Below are 17,648 nucleotides of genomic sequence, written 5' to 3'. Positions count from 1 at the left end.
CTGCTGCAGCCCCCTCTGGCCGCTGGAAGCGCCCAGCTCTGCGCGCTCCCTTCTTGCTCTCCAGATAACTGCTAGTCACCCCAAACGAAAAAATGTATTAACCGTTACCCAATTAAACAGCAGCAGTGGGAGGGAAGGAGGGAGCGACAACGCCAGCAGAGACCTAGGAGTCCGTCAGCTCCTGCTGTGTGGGCGGGGAGCGTGCTGTTCCCGCCCCCTCCGTGGTGGGCGGGGCCTCGACCACGGGGCCGGCCCCGCGCTGTCCTATCGACTGGGTCTCCGCGTTCAGGGGGTGGGGTCTCACGTAGCCCCGCCTCCCGCGCTGCCCTATCGACTGAGGTTCCGGGCCGAGGAGCGGAGTCACGTTTCCCCCCGCCGGAGCGAAGGGGCGGTGGCCGGCGGCCATCTTGTTGCCGCCGCCTGTGCCGGTGGAGGGCGCGACTTGTGCGGCCGCTTGCGGGCGTGCCCCCGGGTCGAGCGACAGCCATGAGCGCGGAAGCGGCGGACCGGGAAGCCGCCACCTCGAGCCGGCCCTGCACGCCGCCGCAGACCTCCTGGTTCGAGTTCCTGCTGGAGGAGGCGCTGCTGGAGCAGCACCTGCAGAAACCCTCTCCCGGTGTGTGCGGCGCGGCCCCGCTGACGGCCGCCGCCCCTCGGCTTCGGGCGCCGCCTGGCGTCGCTCCTCGGCTCCTCACGGGCTTCGGGGAAGAAACCCTGGCTCGATTCCCCGCGAGCCCCTTCCCGTGCCGCTGCGGCCTGCAGCTCGGCCGCTGCCTGCCCGGGCCTGCTGCTGGCGCCGCCTCCCGCCCGCCCTCCCTCCTTCGGCCTCGTGCCCGCCTCCGGCTTCTCCCCGGGAGGCGCCGCGGGGTTTGCTGCCCTGCGCTGGTGACGCGCTGACAAGCGAGGCCCCGCCCCCAGGGGAGGGTTGGGCGCGGAGGGGCCGCCGGGGAGTGTGGGGTGCGGCTGGAGGTCGGGGTGCGGGGTGGGACGGGGGCGTCAGGCCTGGGGGGCGTCCGGCCGCAGCTGTGCAAGAGTCAGCGCAGGCTCAAATGTACTTGTCTCGTTCTACCTTGTAGTTCTTATTTAGTAACTTGCATTTCTATATTTTTTTCTCTGTGGTAGATCGTTTTGCATGTGTGAATTTTGTTTGTGGAAATGTTACAAGTTGTTTATTTTTACAACGTGAAGTGCTGTTTGTAAAAAAATCATTACAATTTGCAGCTGGCTTTCTCCCATTATAGTCTTGCTAGGGCCAGGAACTGGAGTCCTCCTGAGTTCAGTGCTGAAATTGCTTTGTATTGTTGCACTTGGAATTAAGATAAACCTAGTCTGATGTATTATAAGAAAATTACTATATTTAAAAGTAGTTGATCTTTTCGCAATCCTAAACAAGAATCATCTTTTTTAGCACCTGAATTCTACAAGCAAGTGAAGGGACCAGGAAAACCTGGGGCAGTATTACCTCTACAAAAAGTAGATTTAAGTGTAGTCAGACTATATATTTTGTGTTTAGAACTTATACTGCTGTTTTGTGATTAAAAATAGTAATTAATACTAGTCTTATGTTTCACCAAGTTCAGTGAGAGTTTAGTAGTTATGATTTGGCTTCAGATTTTTGAAACAGCTCGAAGATACTGGAGAGACTGTCTGATTGTAAGGGAGACACTTGGGGGCTTTTTTTTTTTTTAATCAGTCTGAAAGTGTCTTCCAAACATGTTCAGAAGTACCAGCAGTTGCTTGTAAATATATTTTAAAATACAGAGGAGAATTACAAGATAGTATATATTTTTGCTACAGCTAACTTGTGATTTCAATAAGCAGCATTTATTTTCTCTAGATGGAAGTACTGAAACATAATTAATACAAAATAGTGTAAATGAATAAAAGTATGAGAGTGTGTTTACCATGCCCAAGAAAACCTGAAGGTTAAACGAAGATATGTTTATAGTCTTATTTGATGCAGGATAGGGAAACCCTTTGGGATTAGGATCTGCCAGGTGACAATGTCAGCTGTATAAATGACAATGAGACAAGAACCACATTCATGGCTGCAACAAGAAATTAATTTTTGGGCTTACAAAGAATTTGAGGAGTGGCTGTGTTTTTTTGCAGATCCACCACCTGTACAGCTGATTGTCCAGTTCTTGGAACAGGCTTCAAAACCATCAGTGAATGAGCAGAACCAAGTCCAGCCACCACCTGATAACAAAAGAAACCGCATTTTGAAGCTTCTTGCTCTTAAAGTTGCTGCTCATCTGAAGTGGGATTTGGATGTATTAGAGAAAAGGTATAGTCTGTACATCTTCATGCTGAAATTACTAAATCGAAAGGGCTTGAGATCTTTATTATAACAAATGGAAATCTTTCTTGCTCCCTTTTCTGACAGTATCTTTCTTACATTAAGAAGAGTCTTGGGTGTAACAACTGAAATCACATTTGATTTAATCTGTGATTTAGAAGAGGGTTTTGGTAAAAGCAATATCTGCAAACAAATCAATACTGGTTATAATTTACAGAGAAAAAACAGTGGGTCTTAGGCATTAAGATGAGTACATCTAAACTGCATAAAAGTTTAGGTTTTAGGTTATGTTTTCTTTGGTGACAATACTGTCTTAAGTTTACCCATTCTGACACGCTTGAAGTTGGAGGTCTTGCTCTAGTTTTGTTGCTGTAAAGCACTCCATAGATCACTGCATTGTTTGAAGCGAGCAAAATCCACATTTGCATATTTTCTTTGAATTATTTTAACCCAAATAATTTCAGCTGCTGAATGATTTAGTGAGCTAGAACAGTTGGGAACTTCCTTACCCTCGCAGTGCTAAGCACATCAGGGAACTGCAGTTTAGCATCCAAAAAGCTTAGGGGGGCAATACTTGCCCCAGTTGTAACTTGCATAGAATCACAGAATCATTTAGGTTGGAGAACACCTTTAAGATCATTGAGTTCAAATGTCAACCTAACATTACCAAGTCTGCCACTAAACCATGTCCCTAAGAACCTCGTCTAAACGCCTTTTCAACACCTCCAGGGATGGTGATTCCACCACTCCCCCGGGCAGCCTGTTCCAATGCCTGACAACCCTTTCTGTGAAGAAATTTCTCCTAATATCCAATCTGAACCTCCCCTGGCACAACGTGAGGCCATTTTCTCCCATCCTGTTGCTTGTTACTTGGGAGAAGAAACCAACACCCTCCATGCTATTAACCTCCTTTCAGGTAGTTGTAGGCAGTGATAAGGTCTCCCTTCAGCCTCCTTTTCTCTAGGCTAAACAGCTCCAGCTTCCTCAGTCATTCCTCATCAGACTTGTGCTCCAGACCCTTCACCAGCTTCATTGCCCTTCTCCGAACTCTCTCCAGCACCTCAATGTCTGTCTTGTAGTGAGGGGCCCAAATCTGAACACAGGCTTCAAGGTAGGGCCTCACCAGTGCTGAGTACAGGAGGACAATCACTTCTCTGGTCCTGCTGGCCACACTATTTCTGATACAAGCCAGGGTGCTTTTGGCCTTCCTGGCCACCTGGGCACACTGCCGGCTCATGTTCAGCTGGCTGCTGACCAACACCCCCAGGTCCTTAATATTTTTATAATCTCTTAAGCTGTGTTATATTTGTCTGCCTTAGTGAAGTGTTGTGAGGTGGTGTTACCATTTGCCAAAATATCTTTACAAGGTACTGCAGACAATGAATAGAAACCTTTATTGCAGTTGGTTGTGAAAATATTGTATGGACAACAGCTTCTGGTATACAATACTTTATATATATATATATATGTATATACTTTAGCTTTGAAAGCAGATGTATGCGAATGTGAACAAGAGGTTTGTTTGTTTGTTTGTTTTGGCTGCTTCTCTTCTTGCAGGAGGAGTTTATAGTGACGTTTGTGGTGTATTTTCTGGCAGTTAGTACCTTTGCTTCTTAAAATGCAGTTATAATCCTGATTCAATAATCAACCCTGTTGCTTCACATTTGGCTTATTCTGGGTTTTGATAGGATTCTTTTGTCCATCTGTGGTGTTTTTCTTGAAAGAGAACCAATCTGAACTCATTTCAACTACTAATTTAGCATCTCTAGATGGTAGTTAAGAGTTCTTGTTCTGTTAGCTTGTGAAGGCTAAGATTGTTCTTAATTAAGAAACATGCTTTTTGTCTTTAACTGATTATACCCAAAGGTTCAGTCATGTTAGTTAAAAAGCAATAAAATAACAGCTTAAACCAATTTTTTTTCCGAAGACTTCTGCTGTTATAAACAGTTGAATGGTGTTCTACTTTTGCCAGTGAAAACAAGATTCCTGCACCTCACATAGTAAAAACAGTGTTCGTTAGTTTAAAATGATGGCTTGATAACAGACCTGGAGTCTGATAGTACACAAGACCTAAAATCTGTTAAACAGGAGTTCTAGCTTGGTTGCTAGAAGTGTGGTTTCACTGGTTATTTTCAATGCTCGTTGCAAAGAATGAAAAATTTTCACAAGATCAAAGGTACTTTGACAGTAGCTGAGCTCTTCTAATTTCAAATAACATCTGAATTAGTAGTAGTGTTTCAGTTGTGTTAAATTGTACCTCAAAAGCTTGGAGTAATGCAGTTCAGCCTGTGTGCCTTCTCCTTTTATCAAGGAAGGTTCTGTCCCAGCTAATTATATTTTACATAATACTGCTTGCAGTGCTCTGTTCCAGTTTCTAGTCTTCACTGTTTGCTGGTGGATGCTGCAGAAAGGGAGATTAGCTGTGACAGCATAGAGAAATGGTCCCTTTACGTGAGTGAAATTCCGTTTGCATTGGAAATGTTTACCTTCTGGAAGTATGATCTGGGACTACTTTGAGTAGGTTTTGTGTTAGTTGGGACCTGCTGTTGTAGGTGATTGGATTATTCTCAGGATGCTTCTGTGTGGACTAACAGTGGTGCACGGTAGTACAACTGTCACAGCAACCTTCCACTTGGGCTTAACTTAGGCTGCTAATACTGGTATCTGCTTTACATACCTAATCTAGATTGTCATCTGATACAGAGCATTTCATTATGCTAAATAAACATATTACCCTTACTTCCATGGCATGTTAAGTAATCATATAGTACTGAATAGTAATGTATATTACTTAAACATTCTGTATCTAGGATTACTATATGAAATACTTGATTATTTTTATTTTTTCTCTTTTATTTTTTTTTTCCCTATAGCTTGTCCGTCCCTGTATTGAACATGCTACTGAATGAACTTCTGTGTATCAGCAAAGTTCCCCCCGGAACTAAACACGTGGACGTAGACCTGTCCAGCTTACCCCCAACCACTGCAATGGCAATACTGCTCTACAACAGATGGTAAACTACTTTAAACCTATAAAGTCGTGACAGAACAAAACAATGTTTTCTTCTATCTATAATGCTTGTATATAGAAGGAGAAAGAATCTCAAAGTAATAACAACTTTGAGGTCTGTAGTTAGGTTATAGTGAGGAGGTGAGTCTGAAAAGCAATTTACAGCTGGTTTTGTTCCCTAAAAAATAGTCAAGGTAGTGGTTTTAACTGTCACCTAATGAAGATAAAAATCTAGCTGTCTTTTGGCTTTTTATGGACATAAGAGCATTTCTTAAATACTGTATGTGCTCTTTAGCAGAGGATCTATCATTTCAGATACATTCTACTATTAGGATAAACTGATATTTTTAAGAGGTGTGTAATCTGCTTATTACATTTTTGAGGCTAATACTGTTCTTTGGTTCATTTTCTCCTCTACGTAGGGCCATAAGGACCATTGTTCAAAGCAGTTTTCCTGTAAAACAAGTGAAACCCGGACCACCTCAGTTAAATGTGTAAGTTACAAATATAATTCATTTGACTTCTTGTGTATTTTGTAATCAGAAATTTAATTTGTCTTTTAATATGTTGCAATCTCTCTGACTTTGTAGAGGTGTGAAAAATCACAGGAGAAAGGGAGATGGCAATTTGCCTGGGCAGAATGCTTATCCTCTAGTTTAAACAGGGTGCATTTCTTGCATCCTGTTCTAACTTACAGTAGGTTGCTTAATACAGTTGTTTTATTATACCATTTTTCTGCATTATGTAAGATAACCTGAGAAACATATCTTTTGCTTCGGTAGGCAATAAATTGTAATTTAAAGTCAGTGTTCATTTTGCATTCTGGAAGTTGTGTGGCTTTAGTTACAACCTGTCCTTGGAATTGACTTTTATGTTACAAATATATCTGATAAAGCTGTGAGTATCTCAGTGGTACTTTTCATGTATTAGGCGATATGTGTTTGAGAGAGTCTCTTAACTATGTTAATTAAAAATACTCTTCCTCCTGCTCGTTTTACTGTAAATCTTGTGTTGTTCTATATGTATCAATATGTATCAAAATGTCCTATATGTATCAAAATTCTGTATGGGGACATAATTTATATTTTTTTACATAAACACATGAACACAGTTCTGTGTCTGACACATGTTCGAGAAGATTTAAATAGTGAAGCTTCAAGAGACTGGAGGCTGTAGAAGCTGATATCTTCGTGATAGTTCTGCTGATCTTAACAATCTGATTTTTAAAGAAAAAAAGCAACAAAAACTTCTGTTTTATTGAACCACATTCTCATCCAAAACTAATTATATCTGTATTTCAGATGTAGATAAGAGCAGTCAGTGGTCCTGCATAATGGTGTTTAAAATATAATATGGCAAAACTTACTAGAAGTGAATTGTTGTGGTCTAGAATGTGAAGTAAAATGACATGCAGGTTTCCTTTTTAATTGAAATCTTTACCTCTTCTTTCATTTTCCAGGATGAACCAGATGCAGCAAGAAAAGGAACTAACTGAAAATATTTTGAAAGTGGTGAGATTTTTTTCTCCATCTTATTTTTGCTTGAATTTATGTGTAAATATGAATTGACAGGAAATACACAAGTGCATCACACTTTTGTTGGATTCAGTACATTTATATTATATTTGCCACTTTCAGTATTTGCTACATTTCCACTGTATGTGTTTTGGACAGTGTTGTCTCTGCACTGCACATAGTATGGAATTTATTTTGTGTGATTAAAGTATTTTCAACAGCTCATCCTTGGAGCCATATGAATTGAGCAAGCCCCTGCAAAATCAGTGTGTGATTAGTAATTAAGACCATACCATGCTTGAGCTGCAAAATCATATGGCAGCGAAATTCAACACTTAAAATATTTTCATTTTAAAGGATTTAGTAGCTGAGTGCTTTCTGTATGTAGCTTTCAACAGAATGCTAGTTACGTCTAGTGTTCCACTTTGAGAGAAGCAAGAAAGGAAAAACTCTACTTCCACAAGTAGCCTAGATCAGTTTCCTGCTCTTGTACTACTTGGAAGCTGGTTAAATAATTTGCATTATACATTTTCTACAATTTTTTACTTTTTCATGTATTTTAAAATAGCTGAGCATGGGTGATGTTTAATTCTTTTACAAATTCATTAACATTTTTGCAAAAAATCTTGCTGTTCCCTTGGAAGCTGGTTTTGTTTCAGCTGCCAAATAATAACTCAAAATTTACAATCTGACCCTTGTGTAACTTGATGGTCCAAAAACGGACAAAAACATGTAGGTGAAATAGAGAAAAATGGTTTGTTTCACTTAGAAGTAAGGGTTTGATCTTGTTTCTCAGAGAAGTCACAAGTGTCTCTATTGTACAAGAAATGCAAGGACATACTCTACATTGCAATAAGATGAGTGTATGAGGACTTTTATTTACTATCCTTTCACTGTACTGTTACATTTCTAGTGTTAATTTAAACCAGAGCTAAACTCAGAACCAAGAGGTTAATTTTTTCAATGCATTTTAACTATTGCAGTTGAAAGAGCAGGCTGCTGATTCCATTCTGGTCTTAGAAGGAGCGCTGAAATTAAACAAAGATCTTTATGTCCACACTATAAGAACTCTGGATTTATTAGCCATGGAGCCTGGTATGGTGAATGGAGAAACGGAGAGTTCCACAGCTGGACTGAAAATCACTGCAGAGGAGATAGAGTGCCAGGTAGCACTATAATAAGGCTTTGATTTTTATCTATGTCTTTAGACAAAGTGTTAGAACTTCTTGTAACACTGCGAATATTGTTACTTCCCCATCTGAAGTAAACCATTATATGTTAAGGACAGCTTATTGCATTGTTCTTAATGAGCACATGGAAATCATTCTATGCTGTTGTAAAGCCTGTGCAGAATTACTCGTACTGAGATTGCAGTTAAAGAGTCAACAGTTGTTGTACATGGGGAAAGTTAGGCAGTGTATGTCATCGGTCATTAGCTAAAACTAGGAATAGCTTAAAGTACATGCGAAGTTGGAGCTGAAATGCTTAATCTTGACCTTAAATATTATATAAATTTCCAAGATAACGTGTTTTGTTTCAATGCTGTTTACAGGTTTGCTATGATTTGGGTGCAATCTACTTTCAACAAGGATCTACAAATGCAGCTGTTCATGAAAATGCTAAAGAAAAGTTTTTCAGAACAAAGGAGTTGATTGCAAAGGTAATTAGTGTTTTATTAGCATCTATGTTCAACTCCTCTTAAAAAAAGTGTCTGAATTATTGCTTCCTTTAGCAATTTAATACTGTTAATGGTACACATGGTCTTTAAAGAAACTTCATGGGTTTTTGACAACAATTTTTGTTTTTTTCAAATTGTACCTTGTTTGAAATTATATTAATCAGCGGCAGTATATTGCTTCTTTGTTCTAAATTTTGTAATGAATATTCTCCTACACAAATTGTATTGATGAACAAAACGCAAAAATAAAATCTCTGGTGCTAATATTATCAGTACATTCTGTGTCCCTTGTGGTATTTTGATTGTGGTGATGTGATTTTGAGGAAGCACACATCACTTTTTCCTTTTTTTTTTTTTTTTTTTTTCCTTTCCCTTGGAAAACAGATTGTCTGACCTTTTTAAAAATACAGTATTTTAATTTACAACCAAAGTATGCTTTTTTTAAAATCTTGCTTCACATTTATATTCCCAAAACTGCAAAACTCACAATTTAAATAGACAAAACATGGTCTAAGCTGTCAAGAGCACATATAAAAGTATGCTATTAAAAAGGAAGTGTGTATGTACACGTTCTTTTGTTGCTTTGCTGTTACTTGGGGAAATTGTGAGCCTCTATGTTTCTAAGTTAAACCTATATTTAATAATATTTTGGCCTCTCAGATTTTATTAACTATTCATTTTCAGAATGGTTCATCGTCACTTCATTTTACCATTGATGAAGAGCGCTTAGCTGGTTACTGTCAAGCTTGTGGAGTTCTTACCTCATCTTCTGATGATGCATCTCAACAGGCAACTCCTTATAGTCAAATCCATAGCTGTATGAAATCTGGCAACTATCAGGTAGGTTGCTTAAATCAACCCACATATGTTTGAGGATTTTTTTATCGTTCCATGTGGATGATTCCACCTGAATTGATAGGGTTTTTAATAAATATAAGTGTTCCAGTTAACTATGAAAACACATATATAGGAATCTGATATACATAATCTGACACGTATGTTAGATTAAAATACCTTGGATTCCATTCAATGTAATTCCTACTAGCTGATGTGTGGAAATTTCAGGTAGAATCCAGCTTTTTGGGTTTCTGGGAACGTTGCTGTTGATGTGTGCGATTTTGGTTTTATTCTTTGATATTAAAGAACGTTTTTGTTGTTTCGTCCCTTTCTGTCTGTTTAATGAATATTAGTATTACCTATGAGTGCAAACTTATTCCATTTGTTTGATAATTTTTACCATAAAAGATTACTTTATCTCTTGCATTATCCATCAACTATTCCAACTGTGTTTGTATTATAGGACTTAGTGAAGATATTTCTTGAAGATAACCTAACCCTTAGTTTACCTGTTCAGTTCAGGCAGTCGGTGCTAAGAGAACTCTTCCAGAAAGCTCAACAAGGGTGAGACATTAAATAATTATATGTTTGATGATGATGAAAACTAATATTAATAAGCTTTATGTTTTTCTTGGAAAGTATACAAAATCTTCTGCCACCAACTTATATCCAAGAAACTTCAGCCTTTATTTCTGTTAGCAATATTCTAAACTACACTTTTCAACTAAAGAGATATGTTAAGATGTATCTCACTGTGGCCATATATGGGGAAAAATGTAATGAGTATTAACACTTACATAAATAAATCAGTAAAGTGGTAAAGTCATAATTGATCCTATATATGCATGAGTATGAGTAAGTTAATGCCTCTTTAGAGGTCTTCTAAAGCTTGAAGTCAAAACTGGTCAGATTAACCATACCAAGCAGTGATATTGTAGGAGCCGTGTACTTCACTGGGAGTGTGGTTACCTGCCTTTAGGAGCCTTGTGCACTGCTGAACTAGCCCAGGGCTGAAGGACTAGTATGGTACATTTATAATAAGCAAAACAATTAAAATTAGGAGAAAGAATTACGCAACTTGTGGATGGCTCCCAACAGAGAAGTGCTGAGCCCATGGCTGTGTCCAAAATTCAGGCTTCTGTGGAGCTTAGGCACTTGAATCAGGGCTATATGGAAAGCAGCTCCATATAATCATGATAATAATTCTTCTCTGAAGGGCAAGTGCCTACAAGTATTTCAGTTGAAGAGGTGAGAAAAGGCTCAGTTTTACAAACACGTGTGAGGAAAAGGTATTGATGGTGACAGCCTGTTGTCAAAGAGCTAAGTACTCACTGAATTCAGCCTTCACTTCAGCCAGAGAGGAGTCAAGTAACCATCTCTTAGAAGAGGATCTTAGAGCCTGTACCTTAGGGCTGTTGTCATCTCTTGATACTGCTGATACAGAGCACCTTCGGTGATGAGTACTAGACAGAGAAGAATGGAGGAGCGTGACTTTGAAATCTAGTTAAGACACACAGAGAAGGATTAAGAGAAGGAAGCCATAGGTTCTGGTTATTTGTTTTTATTTTTGTCCAATGATTGTGTATTCTGAGTTGCATAAATATTCCTGAAGTCATTTGGGCTGTTAGCCATGCTCAGGGCATGCTTGCCAACAAGTGATGCACCTTTGTATTGGTCGCACTGCTCTAATTGAAGTTCCAGTGATGCTCAGGCTGAAATGATAATGAAGTCTGTGTGTGTGAAACAGAGCTGCAGAGTAGTTCTGTGATCTTTGGGTTTGTGTTCGTGCAGGAATGATGCTCTGGATGAAGTTTGTTTCAAAGTCTGCGTGTGCAACACAGTCTGCGATGTGTTGCAGGGTGAAATAATTGATATTCAATTTTGTCTACTGTTCCTGAAACCCAGCAAAGAGAAAATAGACTTTCTCCTTGAGGTAAGAAATTATCTGAAATTACAAGGGGAAAAGGTGTTCAGTGAGATACCTCTTTCCCCATATAACTGTATTATTGTTGCAAGTAATGCTCAAATTTCTGAAGCAGAGAAAAATACTTTATAAGGTAACTTCTCAAACTTAAGTTCTTTGGAGTTAGTACAATTACACTCTGTGTAATCAATCTTGGCTCTATGTTGATAGCTCTGTTTCCATCTGTTGGGGAGGAACCAATGTTAACTTGTTGCTTCAGTTTGGATTTGAAATTGCTGCAATTCCTGACATCCTTAAATTATATAGAGATATTGTTGAATAGTTGTTTTCAAAGAACAAAGAAACAAATTCTCCAGGATGGAGAAATATACTAGATAAAGAAATATCTGTTGAAGAGGACCACTTTCCCATACCAACTTTCTTGTAAAAGTTAGTGTGTCATGAAAGAATCCTGAGTTACTGTGTGTGGAAGATTTAAACTGTTGCCCTCAATTAAGTATTTTAGGAAATTATTATTGCTCAAACTAAACTTACTCCCTCTGTTGCTTTGCTGTTATTTTCATATCTTCTTTGCTTAATTTGAGCACTGTCTTTTGCTTGTCTATTCAAGCATGTGGCAAAAAATTGACTGACAGTGCTCTGTACTTCAGAGCAACTAAAAGCTGTTACATCGACTGGTCGTATTAGGATTTAAACACACTTCTCAAAAAAACTATTGCAAGCTGGTATTTGAATTCAACTATCTAGTTATCTTTCAACTACTGCTTTTTTTGTAAAAAAAAAAAATAAATAAATAAAATTAAAAAAATACTGTGGCACTTGGTGTCAGCACACCTAAATATCAGAGGAGTGGGAAAAGGAGTGTGAATGGTGCGAGGTAAGGTCAGTTGTCTGAAACAGCCTGTCTTGTGTACAGGTTGGAAGAAACCCAACCCATCTGTGATGGCTACAGTGTTTATCAGGTAACTTTGTTGCTTCCCTTTAGAGAGAGGGTTGCTACCTGGTACTAATTGTGAGTCAGAAAACTGAGCAGTAACACTGTCTGTAACTAAATCTTTTAAGAGTTCTAAGGGGCTGCTTAATTATTTACTTCTTTCTTCCCAGGTTTGTTCAAGATCAATAAACTTGGAAAATGCTTCTGAAGTATTGAAGAGAAGAATGGCAGCATTTCTCAAGTATGTACCTGTATTAAGATAATTTACACTTTGTAAGCAATGCCATATAGCACAGTAAATGTTTAGAGAACTTATAACTGGCAAAATAAGCAGCTTCTTTCTACTCATATATTGACTTTTTTATTTGTTTAGAAACTTGTGTTTGGGTTTGGAAGATCTTCAGCTTGTCTTCATGATTTCATCTCATGAGCTGTTCATAAAACTGCTGAAAGATGATGAACGGAAGCTGCTCATTGATCAGATGCGAAAGAGATCTCCTCGAATCAACCTATGCACAAAACCTGTGACTTCTTTTTATGATATCCCAGGTAATTTTCACAGCATTTCCATTAACTTATATGCAGGCCTTGCCTGTTTCCACACTTGAGATTATTATGTGCGGGCCTGTTCTCAGAAAAAGTTTGAAGATAATGTTTTTAGAGAGAATACTTCACATTTTTAGTTGGTGACTGTCCTGCTTCTTCAAGAAAGTGGCCATTATTTGCTTGTATGTTGCTTGTATCTCAGCTGAGTATGATAGATGTGCTCAAATGAACATGTCATAGCTGACCAGGTGAAACAGAGGTGTGGTGGTTGGTGTGAAACAAATCTGGCTGTGGTGACTGTTCCCACAAAGGGCTCCCTGCCCCTGGACTCACACCAGCACTTACTCATGTGAACTGGACCAGGAGTACTCTCTGGACAAGGTTTTACCAAAATGAAACCCAGATCTTTTTGGCAGGGCATTTCTCAGATGTGTTTGGCTGGCTGTGAAGCTGCACAAGTCAGAGCTGACATAAGAGGTGCCAGGTGGTGACTGGAGCTGGAGAGAACTTAACTTTTAGCTCTAATACAGCTTGCATTGACTTAAGCTAGTTGTGAAAATGCATAGTTCCACTAAGGCAGTATAGGAACACGTTTTTTTCTGCAGGTCTTGAACCTATTGCTGCACTGTAGCAAGGGTAGGGGATAATTTGGAGCTACTGGTGTGAGCAAAGGGGGTGTCACAAGCAACCTTGAGGTCGAGGGGGCTGGGAAGCTGGCACAAGGTGTTTATGAAAGGGCACAGAAGGATGTATGGGACCTACAAGAGCATTGATGTATCTGCTGTTCTTACCATGTTATGTTTAAAATGTTATACGCTTAAAGAAATGTAAGCATCTACATTAAGAAGGAATGTGCTGGAGATCTGATTGCTTTTCTTCTAGCTTCAGCAAGTGTCAATATTGGCCAGCTTGAACATCAACTCATATTATCAGTAGATCCTTGGAGGATTCGCCAGATCTTAATTGAGTTGCATGGTATGACTTCAGAACGCCAATTCTGGACTGTTTCAAACAAGGTAATTTATTTCATGTGTTCATGAGAGCGTGGTTCATCAGACTGCAATGAACAGTAAACATTTTGTCATAGATCCTCAATGTGATTTCCGCCATCCCCCCCCGCCTCCCTGCATAGTAGTGGTTTAATAAGAATGATGATACATACCTAAACTCAGATTCTCTATGAAAAGTATGGCAACAAAACTTTGTTTTAAAGAATTACTGATTGCGTCACAAGCCTGTTGTGTGAGAAAACAAATTTATGTAGCTTTTGCTTTCAGTGTTCTGACTAGTTGGTAATATTATTTTAGTTAAATTCCTGTAATTATAAGCTGGGAGCGCGACAGAAGAAGTTAGTTGGGTTTTTTTTGTTACATAAGGATTTCTTGTCTTCTCTTTTGTTCCCCCTCCCAATTATTGCATATTCAGAGTATGAACAAATTAGGGTATCTGGCCACTTTTATCGTACTTCTATATGAGCAATACATTACTTCTGATTAGATGTCAAAATTAAAGAGTTGGCACTTAGATGTCAATTTTCAATACTCGAGCTTTGTGTTTAGTGTTTTAAGCAGTGATGTGAATTCTAAAACCTGTTTCTGTGCAAATGTCCTATGTATTTCTCTCCCAGTGGGAAGTACCAAATGTTTACGGCAATGTTATTTTAGGAATCAAAGACAATCTGACTAGGGATTTGGTCTACATCCTTATGGCAAAGGGATTACACTGCTGTGCGATTAAGGTGAGCAAGTCATATGAAGTTATTGGTGAATTAGTTTGGGCAACTGAATTTTAACAACACTGAAAATATGGAAGAGAATTTAAAGACTGGGAGGTGAGGGAGATATAGTAACAAGTTTTGTGTGTTGTATAATGTTAAATATTTCTGTCTCACAATGTTCCATCAGTAGAGCAAGGATAGTGGTTTTCCAGTGAGTTGGTCCTGGAGATAACTTCATTCGTACAAAGCTTTGATTACGATGTACTAAATCACGTTGCATCTAAACCCAGCGGTGATTTGACTTAGTGATATGAAGAGCTGTCCTTTTGGATGACTGTTTTACATGAGGGATTTATTGCAATGTTGTTTTATTTGCCTTGTGATTGACAACACTGTAGGTTGCTAAACTACAAGGTAAAATCTAACTGTACCTAATGTGCCAGTAGTTACTTGGTTTTGCTCAAACTTCTTGGGTTTTTTTTGGAAGAAGCTGTAACTGTTGGAACTATTAAGCTTAGTAGCAAGTCCAGAGGACTCAAAAATGTAAGAATTAATTGTGAGATGCTTAAGCAATGCTGTTGAGAATGGATGCTGAGGCTGGTTCAGCCATGATAGAGCTGAACAGCGTTTAACTCTTAGTCTTTTCCCTTATGAATCCATTGGGAATCATTAACACACATCCTCTTTATTGCAGGATTTTGTTCATGCAAAACAGCTTTTTGCTGCTTGTTTGGAGCTCGTGACAGAGTTTTCTCCAAAACTCCGTCAAGTCATGCTGAATGAAATGCTGCTTTTGGACATCTACACTCATGAAGCTGGACCTGGTGCTTCTGGAGAGCGTCCTCCTTCTGATCTTATAAGCAGAGTCCGAGGCTATTTGGAAATGAGAGTACCAGGTAAGTATGTTGCTGTCTTCTTTGGGATGCAGTAAAGCACAAAGCTTTATAGATCTACCAGTTAGGTGTATAATTGGAAAAAAATAGGGATGTTTGACAGTGATTTTAGTGAGTGTTTAGAAGTTCGGTGAGTTTTTCGAAGCTGGAAACGAGAATAAAAACATCATAATGCCTATATGTTGCTAAACACTGACACTTTCTGTTTAGTGCCACTTAAAGGACTTGAACAGGACGAACATTCCACATTTTTACCTGAAGAGTTTTGCTAGTTGTCAAAACAACCCACGTGGTTTCGCACTATGGGGGTAATGTCAGACTGTTGTGATTGTAGGAGGCTGTTGTTGCTCTGCATATTCAGAGGTCAAGTCTCTTGTAGGGCTAAGCAGCACGTTTTTCTGTCATGGAAGATATGGAACAGAAATTAGCTAGTTGGAGGGACTGGGTTTAGCTTGTTTTCATATAATACTGTTTTTTCTCAACAACAACAACAACAAAAAAAGTTAAGCAAAGAACCCCTTTTTTTTCCAGATATTCCTCTTCGACAAGTTATAGCTGAAGAGTGTGTTGCCTTCCTGCTAAACTGGCGTGAGAATGAGTATTTGACGATGCAAGTTCCATTACCTCTTGTTCAAACTAATCCTTATGTGAAGGTAAGGAACACTCAGTCTCAAAACCTTCTCAGGCTGCGGTTCACTTTTTCCTGTTGAAGGCTTTTGTACTTTTAAAAGTGTGTACCCTTCTGTCTCAAGAGTGTTGGGTCTTGTGGCTGTAATGAATGAAGTGCAGTGTAGAAGGCAGCAGGGTGAAGCAACCACTGTGTTTGATGGTTGCAAGACACGGAGGCTGTGCGACAAGAACACATGAAACAAACTGCGTGATAGCCCTCATTGCCTGCCAGCTGAGGCTGGGTCTGTGAGCGTCAGGCATGTGTGGTTACAATCCAGAAGCTGCTTGAACCCTTGTAGCACTTCCATGAAGAACTCTCCTCTCAGCTGGAACTGAGCCTAGATTCCTGTAGGAGGTCTGAGAAGTGTGCAGACCTCAGGCTTCATGTCTGGTTGTCTTTCTGTTCCTAAGACTCTTGTTTTCCAAATACACTCTAGTGGTTCCATTGGTGAACCCAACACCAGTGTTGAATTTCTGCCATTTTTGCAACTTTGCTGTAAAACCACTTTGAAAGTAATGTTTCTACTTCAAACTGAGGCAGTAAAGCTGAATGCAGATTGTATTACAGGACAGATTATTTTTTTGGCTTGCTCTGCCTACCTGTGGGATTTCCTAGCTTCTGTTTTGAAGTTCACCTTTTTCTGTATCGCAGAGGGTGCCTGTTTCAGTTCAGATTAATTATATGAAAATTAAGGGAGTTCTAGGGAACTGGTCTTTGTAAAACTCTGTTTTCTGTTTTGTAGGTTTTATGTAATTTATTTGAATGTAAATCTTGTTTTATGGAGCCTGTAGTAATGAAATAAGCCCTAAGGAAACTGACAAAGGGCAAAAAAAACCCTACATTGTTTAATTCCTGTCTTCCAGGTTCCTCATCAGTGTCCTCTGCTGCACAGTTTAGTCACATTGCTTTGCAGTGTTTGTAACTTGAAATCACTTGCTTAGCCATTTTAAATACCAATAATTCCTTTGCTGTAGTCAATACTGAGAGAAGCTGTAGTTATCTTTTTTCCTCTTTCATTTCATAGCTGGGACAGTTGCTGGCTGCAACATGCAAAGAACTTCCCGGTCCCAAAGAAAGCAGACGGACAGCAAAAGACCTTTGGGAAGTTGTTGTACAAATCTGCAGTGTATCCAACCAGCACAAACGGGGGAATGATGGCAGAGTGAGTTTGATAAAACACAGGGAGTCTACACTGGGTATTATGTACAGGTGTGTTTTCTTAAATTATTCTTAAAGGTGGTTTGAATTGTATATTTGACCCCCACATTGCCTTCAATAATTGTCTGGATTTCACTATCAAAGTGGGAGCAGCGACTAAAGATCTCCACTGAGTGAACAAGCTGCTTACTGGCAGCACTGGTTATTAGCGGTGATGTGCTAAGTTTCCTTTTCCAAGAGAGAAAAGGAGCATGTGGGATTCAGGTCACCATACAGACACCAAAGTATATATACCCATGGTCCTGTTATAATCAATATAGATCTTCCAGTAAAGTCAGTGGCATCTGGAGGGCAGTTCAGCTGGAGGTGTCTGCTTTACATTGAATAGAATTGCTCTTCAAGCTCCGTTGGCTGTATCAGTTATCTACTTTGATAACTGGATAAAACACCTAGATTGCAGCATAGGTG

At 39.5% G+C, this 17,648-nt stretch overlaps 1 protein-coding gene across 1 annotated transcript in view; it reads left to right on the top strand.

The window, feature by feature from the left end:
• The first annotated feature begins 365 nt into the window (after window positions 1–365).
• The window catches only part of INTS8 (integrator complex subunit 8), a 24,802-nt gene continuing 7,519 nt past the window's right edge, over window positions 366–17,648 (top strand). The window contains exons 1-17 of the mRNA XM_065829931.2: window positions 366–616; window positions 2,113–2,287; window positions 5,173–5,313; window positions 5,732–5,803; window positions 6,769–6,820; window positions 7,807–7,989; window positions 8,376–8,483; window positions 9,186–9,341; window positions 9,802–9,902; window positions 11,130–11,271; window positions 12,367–12,437; window positions 12,570–12,745; window positions 13,625–13,758; window positions 14,370–14,480; window positions 15,154–15,355; window positions 15,884–16,005; window positions 17,047–17,231. Of these exons, the coding sequence (XP_065686003.1) occupies window positions 487–616; window positions 2,113–2,287; window positions 5,173–5,313; window positions 5,732–5,803; window positions 6,769–6,820; window positions 7,807–7,989; window positions 8,376–8,483; window positions 9,186–9,341; window positions 9,802–9,902; window positions 11,130–11,271; window positions 12,367–12,437; window positions 12,570–12,745; window positions 13,625–13,758; window positions 14,370–14,480; window positions 15,154–15,355; window positions 15,884–16,005; window positions 17,047–17,231 (2,261 nt within the window). The 5' untranslated portion in view covers window positions 366–486. The remainder of the gene's footprint in view (window positions 617–2,112; window positions 2,288–5,172; window positions 5,314–5,731; window positions 5,804–6,768; window positions 6,821–7,806; window positions 7,990–8,375; window positions 8,484–9,185; window positions 9,342–9,801; window positions 9,903–11,129; window positions 11,272–12,366; window positions 12,438–12,569; window positions 12,746–13,624; window positions 13,759–14,369; window positions 14,481–15,153; window positions 15,356–15,883; window positions 16,006–17,046; window positions 17,232–17,648) is intronic.

Source organism: Patagioenas fasciata, chromosome 2, assembly GCF_037038585.1.
Source record: "Patagioenas fasciata isolate bPatFas1 chromosome 2, bPatFas1.hap1, whole genome shotgun sequence".
In the NCBI taxonomy this organism is placed as follows: domain Eukaryota; kingdom Metazoa; phylum Chordata; class Aves; order Columbiformes; family Columbidae; genus Patagioenas; species Patagioenas fasciata.
Note: the sequence above shows the minus strand (reverse complement) of the source record. Positions and strands in the feature narration are given on the sequence as shown.